We start from the raw sequence: 10044 nt of genomic DNA on the forward strand, positions 1-10044 counted from the left end.
CATGACACAGATCTCATGGTAAATAAACACATTAGTATTATCCTGGAAGCTCTCATCTGTTGCATCTTCAAGTGTTTTTTCATTAAATCCACTAAGATAAATGTAGAAATTAATAAATTAAACACAATCTGCAGCTTATTTTCTGTAAAAAAGAACACTTGGCACACCCCACGAGAACGAACAGATGGGACAAGTTCATTGTATTGTAAATTTATGAATCATCGTTTATTCGAATTTCTGATAGATCACGACACGAATCATAAATCAAAATTAATCAAATGATACCGAATTTACTATTTCTGGACTTCTCAAGGACGGAAAAATACGTTACACTAGTAGCAGGGGAGGAGAGATAGGATAAGAAGTGTTACTGTTAACACACAGGAGACTCGATTAACATATTCTGTAAACGATTTAAAGGCGAATTTATGTAAATTCTACAAACCGCAGGAATTTAAAACTTAATTAGGAGGGGTAAGAAATATATTTAAGAAGTTAAAAGTAGTACAGAAAGAAAGTAGAGTGTACACAAAGAAAAGAAAGATACCATTAAGTAGATAAGTAAACTTGTATAATCAGGAAATCTTGTTAGGTGTACAGTACATACATAAAAACTGGATAAAACATTGAGTTTGGAGGAGGTAAAGACGTCAGATGACCTAAAAAGTGAGTAATTTTGAGGAGGAATTCGGTTTAAAACACAAATTTTAAGTGTATTTAGTCTTTAATCATCTAAAAAAACCACACAGTTTCTAAGAATTTCGTTTAATGCGTGCTTGAACAGAAATTGTAGAAATGCGGAAACGGCACACAAAAGAAAAACAATAGATGTTAGAAGTAAAAAAGAATAAATAATAGTTTAATAGAGAAGGCAAGAACACTAGTAAACATCAAGGAAACTTCTGGAAACTCGTCTAGTAACAAAAAAAAAAAAAACTGTAATTTTGAGTTATCTTCCGATCCCACACGGTCCAGCAATTTTCATAAATGATCTAAGTGTTGAAACTATTAAAATGGGTGCAGCAATACTTAAACGGGGTGTGGGTGGTTTATCTTTCAAGTCTCTTCTTCTTGTTTATATCATTAAAAAATGCACTTTTTTTTACAATAAAATTTACAATTTTCAGATATATATTTGAGCGAAAGTATAAATGATCAGGATGGTAAACGTGTTCCCGTATCGGTTTATCTGTGCTGTCGGAGTGACATAACTAAATTGAACAATTGCACTCAGGTGAGTAGTGTTTTGCACGTGATTCTGAAAGATTTTCGTGTGTTTAAACGTGTTTTTTTTTTTCTTTTTATTGCAACAGAAAGTCCATATAGGTACTTTATCGGTGGGTGGAAAGACGAAATGGGACCTGCTAGACAACGTGGTGAAGAAACTATTCAAGGTGAGTAACACGCCAAATATATTTATATGCATACGTACACACAAACACACCACAAAGTTGTGTTTTTGAACAGGTTGCACCAACGATAAAAGATAATTATTGAGGCTACCGTAAAAATCTTTTCTGTAACTCACGAACTGTGTTGCACGTTTTCGATACTTTTATGGCGTCGTTTTTTACTTCTGGTATGAAGTAATTTTTATGGCTGGTGCTTCCTGTTTTCACCCCTCCACACAAGAGGAAGGAATCTCGCGAAATTAATCGATATAACTCTTTTAATTACCATTTACGAGGCGATTTTTTTTGTTTCGTTTCACGCACAGATCTGTTTATTTATTTGCTGTATTTATTCACACAGGAACACGTACTTCGCATCGATCCCGTATCCAATCTGGGATTGAATGCAGAAAGTGTGTTAAGTTACAGCATAGGAGACGTTTGCAGATCGAAAGGTAATAAAACTCGTGTTGCTCTTTTGCATCTTTATTCGCAGAGTGACTTTCTGAATGACTTTCTTTTTTCCACCCCCCGCAGAAGCCGAATTACCTGAATTGCTGCCATACGGTTATCTTGTTGGAGAAAATACAGAAATAAAAATAATCCTGAAAGGTAAGTTCAATTTATGAGCGATAAATCACTCGGGGGGCATCGCTGATTATACGGTGTGGTTTCTCATTCGTTTCGCGTCCCTCTGCAGTCACGATCACGTGACTTTCGAATAATACCTTTCCCTTAAACTGGTTTATTCATGCAAGGTTTCTTTTATATTCTCTCTCTTCCCCCTTACCTTCAGGCATTAAACACAATTCGGTCGATGCTGTGGCTTTCGAGACTCTCATCCCCAAATCGATCGTGCAGCGCTACATTTCTTTATTGACCGAACACAGAAGGATCATTTTGTGTGGACCCAGTGGGACGGGGAAGACGTACCTAGCGCAGAAACTAGCAGAGTTTCTAGTGTTACGGTAAGTGTATTTAATTTTATTCTAAGCAAAACGCTTGTCTATAGTGTGTAATTTGTGAAATAAATACACCTTAACATACAGGAACGGCAAAGAATTAACGTCGGGTTCGGTGGCAACTTTCAATGTGGACCACAAATCGGCTAAAGAGCTGCGTCAGTACTTGTCGAACGTGGCGGAACAATGCGAGAACAGGTGAGTTGCACGCATATCGATCCATCTTCCTGTTACGTGAGACTAACCACTACGTTTCTTTGTCCTAGTGATGCGTCAGATCTCCCTTCTGTGATCATTCTGGATAATTTACATCACGTGGGATCGCTGGGAGAAGTTTTTAACGGATTCCTTAGTGCCAAGTACCAAAAATGGTTAGTGCCATTCCATTATAACAATTGCCTTTAACTCCTAGTCTCTTGCTAATTAGTTTTTACTTTCACTTTTACAGCCCGTACATCATAGGAACAATGAATCAAGCCACGTGTTCTACGACTAACCTACAACTGCACCACAATTTCAGGTGGGTATCGGTTTAAAAGGTTTATTTTAAGAGAAGTGGTAAGGGGAAACGTGAATGACTTTGTTTTTAATGCCCTCCACAGGTGGGTGCTTTGTGCTAATCACATGGAACCGGTTAAAGGCTTCTTGGGGAGATACCTGAAAAGGAAACTAATAGAATACGAAGTGCAAAACGGGACGCGCAATTCGGATTTGACGAGAATCATCGACTGGATGCCTAAAGTGTGGCAACACTTGAATAAATTTCTAGAGACACACAGCTCTTCCGACGTAACTATTGGTGAGTACGTTTCCTCTACTATTTTCTACTCCTTGGCAACCCGCTGAGAATCATTTTCCTCTCAGGACCCCGACTGTTCCTGTCGTGCCCCATTGACGTCGCTAACTCTCAGGTGTGGTTCACAGATCTCTGGAACTACAGCATAATTCCCTACCTGCTCGAGGCGGTTCGAGAAGGGTTGCAGGTGAGCCCCTTACACTTAAAACACTCCAAGATTACAAACTGGGTATACTAACGCGTTCCTCCTCTTCTATTTAGCTGTACGGGCGCAGAGCACCGTGGGAAGACCCCGCCGAATGGGCCAAACAGACTTACCCATGGCCCATAACGCTAGACGGTGATAGTTCTCAGCTTTTGTGCTTGAGACCGGAAGATGTAGGCTACGAGGGTCATCCCGGCCCCACCAAAAGCGTCATCCCTCCCGTTACCGACGTGGATGCCGATCCACTGGTGAGTATTCCTCCTCATATCAATTTTAGTCACACTGAAGGGGTGCGTTACATAAAAATTTAACTGGTGTTACAGTTGAACATGCTGATGCGCCTTCAGGAGGCTGCCAGCTATTCTAGCCCGCATAGCAACGATAGTGACTCCACTAGTCTGGACGGAAGCAGTCGTCTGCAGGCAGAGGACCTGATCAGTTCCGGATTAGAGTCCACACTGTAAAAAACAACAGCAACAACAACACTACTTTTGTACAGTGTACATTTAGCCAATTAACGCAAGACTACATCCATTTTTTCTAATTCGTGAAGAGTTAAATATTCACACAGGTGTTGTGATGTAGGTACGTGGTGCTAATACTTTTTACACGGTTTTTACCAATATTACACAGCGTTGGTTGGGGGTATTACACGTGCCCGAATTGTTATCATCATTTTATTCTCCTGTAACACGTAAATGTATATTTACGGCCCAATTTCTGGTGTCGAAATGAAATTCGTGACGTGGTTGCCCCGTCTGATTGTGTGCCACACGCCATTGTGATATGATGCACTTTTCATTCTCTCTCTCCTCTTTTTTTTCGGTTGTAAACACGTTCCAAGAATGACTTGTTCCCCTTTCCAGTTCTGTTTTTTCTTTTTTATAAACTCGTTTTTCTTTGTTTTTTTTACAAGCGATACAATTGTTGCACCTTTATTGAATAGGCAAAGGAATTGCATGTAGAATTTTCTATATCTAAATAATGCAAAAAAAAGAAAATTTGATATAATGTCATTTTTATACTGTCGTCGTGTCTTTTTGAACACTTAAAAATGAAAACTATCCTCGAGTTTTCCTAGTTTACCAAAGGAAAAAAATAATATATATAAATATATATTATATATATATAGATATTTTTAGATATAGAATGGTTATTTCGTAATACCAGAACGAAAACAAAAGGTAGGGGGCCAGGTGTCGCGTATAGAGCGCCCTCTCCGGCCAGAAATTGTAATAACTTAATTAGTGGGGCCCTACGTGCCGGTGCCCTCCTAATCAAGGGGCCCCCTTCCAGATGTAAATCTGGTATAAAGTCTATATATATACATATATATATATAGTCAGTCATAGTTTCCCCTTTACTACAAAGAAACAAAAGTTCTAGCCATGTTTAGAGCACATAATGTTGTGTATATGAACATTGTAATTTATTAAGATGTAATTCTGCAGGTTAATTGTTAAAAAGTAAAGAGAAAACAATAATAGAGAATTTTTTGGACACGCATTGTTTTTCTTTTTTGACTCTAATTCGGGGCGGTCCAAAAATCATAGTTTCGCTCCGTATAATCTCCCTCCTTTAATATGTACAGATGATTGTAAATAAACAGTTTTTATATAAAAGGAAACACGTGATTTTTTTTATTGATCGTTAATACAGGTGTGACGTAATTCAAATAATGATTGGGCGGAGTTACAGACTGGTGTCGATGATACCATTTGAAAATCTCGCGCTGTTCTAAAGCACTGTCCACCCATCGAATTCAAATCTGGAAGTCTCCTGCTGCGAATTGGGCGGAGTAGAAGGTTATAACGCGAACTGTTCTGTGCTGTATCGATTTGTCTGCACGTCCCTCGGATCCTCCCACCGAATTTACATAATCTGTACCACTTAAATTTATATGCTAACCCCTCTCTGTTAGCGTAAGAGAGTGTGTCTATTGTTGATATTTAAACTCCGCCCAACTATTTAATATTTATTAAATTGACATCGTAATAGTAGCCAATTCGTTGCTGCTTTAATGAAACTAAGTTTACGAGAAGAACTAAGGTTAAATTGGGCGTACTATTACGTGTTAAAGCAATTTAAAGTACACTAGAAGCGATTGTTTTGCTACAAAAACTCAATCGTTTGGCATTGGTAACATAAAAAAGGCGTACGGGAGATTACAACATGCACGAGCAATGTAAGTTAATTGGAGGAATCTAGAACCTTTACTTAGGCGGAGTTATTGCTCTGAAACTTCCAGGTTTGGAGACTTCTAGATAATTTTGAGTGAATGGAATGTGAAACGAGCATTTAAATCTAGTGCAATCATTTTTTGTTATATTGCATAAATGGTTGGCAAACGTAGTAGTGGCTCCGCCCCGCTCTTTATCCATATGGCACAGATAACGGATGTGGTTCTAAGCGAACGGCTGACGTATTTGGAATTGAACTCGTACTTAGATGGAAAGTTCCATCGATGAAAAATGGGCTGAGCTACTAGCAGCAGACCCGCTCTTGCAGCCGCTCTGCTGGTCATTTCGTAAAATCCACCCGCAGAATTATCTAAGAAGAAGACGTAAGATCCAGGTTTCATTCGCCAGAAGATTGTCTAGAATAAAAAAGATAACACTTGTCACATTTTTGCCCCCTTATCTCGATTGTCACTCCGAAATGTCAATCATTACAACCTGAATAGCAGCGTCGTGTTGCATACGAGAGTATGCAGACGTTTAGGGTCCAAATGTCATTGTTTAAACACGACACTTGGGTTGTTTTAGATGCTTCATTCCCGTGGTGTACGGGTATCAAGGTCGAAATCGATTTATGCTCTCGTGACAAAATGCAATATAGACGGGCTTCTATTATATCGCAGGGAAACAAATATGTATTTTAGTCCTAACCATTTGAAATTTTAAGGTATGGGGCGAATTCGGTTACGAAGTGCGTAATGATATTATAAAAAAATTACGACTTACCTCCAACAAACTGGGGGATTTTGTATAGTAGTAGGATACCACCGACACATATTTGACAAGGGACACGATGTTTGCTGTGGAAATTTCCTGCAGTTGTGGCGAGCCGGTGCAAAGGTTGACCTGACGAAAATCGAAGTTTACCATCTCTCGAAAGCTTCCTAAGCCAGCCGTGTAAGCTTCCTGCACGTGCTGTAGGGCCACACCCCAACCCATACACAAATCTACAACGGTGCACCTAATGGACCTGGTGACGTTCATCTTATTGTTGATTCGTCTACAGTGAAGCAATCCCAAAACATCGCAACCGGGTCCTCCGCCCAAACTGCAAATGTGCAGATCGGGCATTTCGTAACGCATCAGTTTAGTGAATTCTGTAGGGTATTTGTACATCAGACATGTCAGCTCGGAGTAGACTGCTGCGGCGTGGCACCCCGCATACAAGTATAGATAGGCAGCACGATAGGATGCACAGTCGTAGTTGATGCTGCTTATTTGTCTGTTAGGGGATATCCTCCTGTATGCACTCTGCAACTGTCGGATGGCATGATTAATGTCCTCCACCCTCAGACCCGCTTGCGATATCTCTTTATGCAGGGCACGTTCGAACGTTGCGAAAATGTGTTCCGATTCTTCTACGGCATTCAAGTACATTCCCACTGTCATCAAGGCACACATTGTTGGCCGATACACGTTATGACGTCTGTTTTATATAAGTGCTTTGCGTCGTTGTGTCTCACCAACTAAACACTGGTAAACCAGATCAGAATCGGCCAGCTCTTTATTACTGATATTCGCAAATAATTATCGCAAACACTTATTGGCTAGCAGGACAAAACCGTGTGACGTAGGCTTGTGAATCGTCGCTCCACATCACTTCCTGTACATAATCGAAAACGAAACCGAAACTGTCCCTTCTCGTGAGTGTTTATGTTTTCTAGTCACACGCGTCGGAAACGAGCATGTGAAATGACTCAAGTTCGCGGGGAATTTACAATAGTTTCACTTTAAACTTGCACTTTGTAAGAGTACACGTAACACATTAAATTTAAACACTACTTGTGTATTGTAAATTCAAATTTTCGTAGTGTTTGGTCGACTTTCTTCAATAACAACGCACTTTATTTTATCAAAAACAATATATTTTATTAATAAAAGTATGTAAATGCGCGTTATACAACGATATCTGTCACGTGACAAGGAGTAATCGATTACAAAATTTCTAACGGACAAATAATAACGCATAATTGATTAAACTTTGTTACAACACTCATCGTTGAATCATTTGTATTCGTTTTACGCTAATATTTGTATAGACGAATAATCAGTCGATGACGTGACAAATAGTCGATCAATTACAAAATTTCTAACCGACAAATAAAAAAGGACGTTTGAAATCGATTAGAATTTGTCACGTGGATACAAAACAGCAGTCGTAATTGGTTCATTTGAATTTATGTACTACTGCGAATAATAAATATATGGCACATTTTTTGTTTCAGTTTCACTTCTAACTGTTCGCACCGCACGATCAGAGGCACGTACACATGCTTAATTCTTTCTTCTTCCACACGGCAAATATAACAGAGGATGCTTGTAGAGATTTTGTACCGAATTTGTACGTGGGAAACCTCATTTGTTGCTTCTGTCTATGGTAAGTTTTACATTGAAACACTAAAACAAATTGGTTTTCTTCGGCTACTTCCGAAACCATCTCGAAAAATCCACCAGTAGAATTGTCCAGGAAGAATAAATAAGAACCGGGTTTCATTAACTGGAAAATCCTCTGAAAAATAATAACGAAATTAATTTGCATACTCCACCCCATGACAGAACTGAAACTAGGGCATCAATAAAATGCATACACAGATAATTACGAGACCTTCAACACAAGAGTTATATGCACACTTTTTAGGAAGTATTTGATATCAGCTGTTAAAGGATGCATTGTTGATATGAAGGATATCAACAATTCATACTTGGTATACTAATAATGAGCAATTTTAAACTATCACACGTCCCAAAGATATAATCTAAGCACATAATGAGTTATATTTACACACTAGTCACACGGGCCAGTTATTTTGCTAAAAACACCTACAAGTCTGCATTATATATCAGTTTACAAGTATGTATACCTTTTTAAAGATACCCTATACATGAAAAAATCAGTTACTCACCTTTAAGTAGTACGAATTATCTCGATAATAATAGGACACAACTGATACGAATTTAACCATTGTTACTAAATCAGCACCTTCTATTGTAGTAGTAGCGGCAGAGCTCAAATTATTGCACAAGTCAGCTTCTAGAAACTTGCACTTCAACCTGGATTGGTAGTATTTCCCTAAATCGCTCTTGACGAAGGCATTCATAACGTAAACAAGAGACTTCTTCCATCCGAGACACATATCCAAAACGGCGCACTTCACTCTTCCAGGCACGTCACTCTCCCCGATTCTGCTCAGTACGCCCACCACCTCGCAACCGGGCCCTCCTCCCAAGTTGCACACATTTAAATTACTCTCCCCCAACTTCAACATCTCTCGAAAGTTCTCGAATCTCTCTTCTTTTAGTATTTTCAGGTGTTTTATAACGGTTGCAGTGTGGCATAGAGCATACAGGTAGATATAAGCGAATCGATAGGTGCCAATATTGTAATCCACAGTCGATATCGGTGCATTGCTGTGTATTTTCTTGTATGTCTTTACAATATCCTTAATGGCACGCGATATCTCTTCGTTGTTAAAGTTCTGTTGCTCCTTGCGTAGCACGGACTCGTACACGGGAACTAACATCTGCATGTCTTCCTTCATGTTGTTCTATTTGCTGCAACACACACGCGCGCGAGCAAATATAACACCAAGTGATGACGAGTTTCCTGTGTTATCAGATTTAAACTTAAACCGAAATCGAAACCGAAAATGCTCTCGCATGCAAACCGGTCTGAACTGGAAACCAATTAACATACCAGAATTCATTGGTGTTTACAGCAGTCAGCTGATTAGATAAGGATAAACATGCCTTCGGTATCACCACCTGTGTTTAGGGGGAAACAGATTACGTTGTGACATCACAAAGTTGGGAGGATGAACAAATGTTTGCGATGAGTCACACGAAATTCCCAGTTGGTAGGCCTATATTTAACACTTCGATTTTTTTTTTAATTTAGTGAGTTATATTGTTTCTAGGTCTAAATAAACACCTGCGTTTTTTAAAAAGGAAACGGGGAAACAAAATAAACGAGGGATGCTAGTGGAAGACCAAGATGCTGACAAAATAATGGAAATTGTTGTTTCCGGTTTGACGAAACGATACGAACAGCAAAATCAAAAATCAATGTTTTATGGTGTTTATAAAGTGTTCACGTGTTCATTGTTGCTTGAACATACGTAAAAATAATGGTTTCCATATAAATTGCTATATACGTCAAAAACTTCTCTCTATATATAAAATATGCTGTTTACATCCACAGCGACTGGCCTCGATTTCTGTGACGTCATCTTTAGCAACACTAAAATACGGAAACAAAACCGAAACACACACACACTCGAGTCACGGGAAAATACTTTCGTCATTCGAAACCGAAACACAAGCAAAAAAATGCATGTTCTTTTTTATAACCACGTGGAAAGTTTGAAATGAATAAATTAATCGATTAACGTTACGTAAATGAAATTATCCAATTAAACCGTTAAATTTTATAATGACGTAATTTGAATTCCTCAAC

General features: G+C 38.8%; 3 protein-coding genes across 3 annotated transcripts in view; 1 reads left to right on the forward strand and 2 right to left on the reverse strand.

The window, feature by feature from the left end:
* LOC136970384 (neuron navigator 2-like) overlaps positions 1 to 4981 on the forward strand; it is a 63617-nt gene extending 58636 nt beyond the window's left edge. The window contains 12 exon segments of the mRNA XM_067264821.1: positions 1128 to 1234; positions 1314 to 1394; positions 1753 to 1846; positions 1929 to 2003; positions 2188 to 2359; positions 2441 to 2551; positions 2620 to 2724; positions 2802 to 2873; positions 2956 to 3152; positions 3218 to 3336; positions 3411 to 3602; positions 3678 to 4981. Of these exon segments, the coding sequence (XP_067120922.1) occupies positions 1128 to 1234; positions 1314 to 1394; positions 1753 to 1846; positions 1929 to 2003; positions 2188 to 2359; positions 2441 to 2551; positions 2620 to 2724; positions 2802 to 2873; positions 2956 to 3152; positions 3218 to 3336; positions 3411 to 3602; positions 3678 to 3818 (1466 nt within the window). The 3' untranslated portion in view covers positions 3819 to 4981.
* Positions 4975 to 7194, reverse strand: LOC136970382 (uncharacterized). The gene is made up of 2 exons (XM_067264819.1): positions 6318 to 7194; positions 4975 to 5950 (listed from the first exon to the last, which is right to left on the reverse strand). The coding sequence occupies exons 1-2, from the start codon at positions 6990 to 6992 to the stop codon at positions 5678 to 5680; spliced, it is 948 nt and encodes a 315-aa protein (XP_067120920.1). The 5' UTR covers positions 6993 to 7194; the 3' UTR covers positions 4975 to 5677.
* A 433-nt stretch (positions 7195 to 7627) lies between these two features.
* Positions 7628 to 10044, reverse strand: LOC136970383 (uncharacterized). Its single transcript, XM_067264820.1, has 2 exons — positions 8495 to 10044; positions 7628 to 8100 (listed from the first exon to the last, which is right to left on the reverse strand). Exons 1-2 carry the CDS (start codon positions 9128 to 9130, stop codon positions 7846 to 7848), a joined length of 891 nt encoding a protein of 296 aa, XP_067120921.1. The 5' UTR covers positions 9131 to 10044; the 3' UTR covers positions 7628 to 7845.

This window comes from Centruroides vittatus, unplaced genomic scaffold, assembly GCF_030686945.1.
Source record: "Centruroides vittatus isolate TY-2023 unplaced genomic scaffold, ASM3068694v2 contig_193, whole genome shotgun sequence".
Classification (NCBI taxonomy): Eukaryota; Metazoa; Arthropoda; class Arachnida; order Scorpiones; family Buthidae; genus Centruroides; species Centruroides vittatus.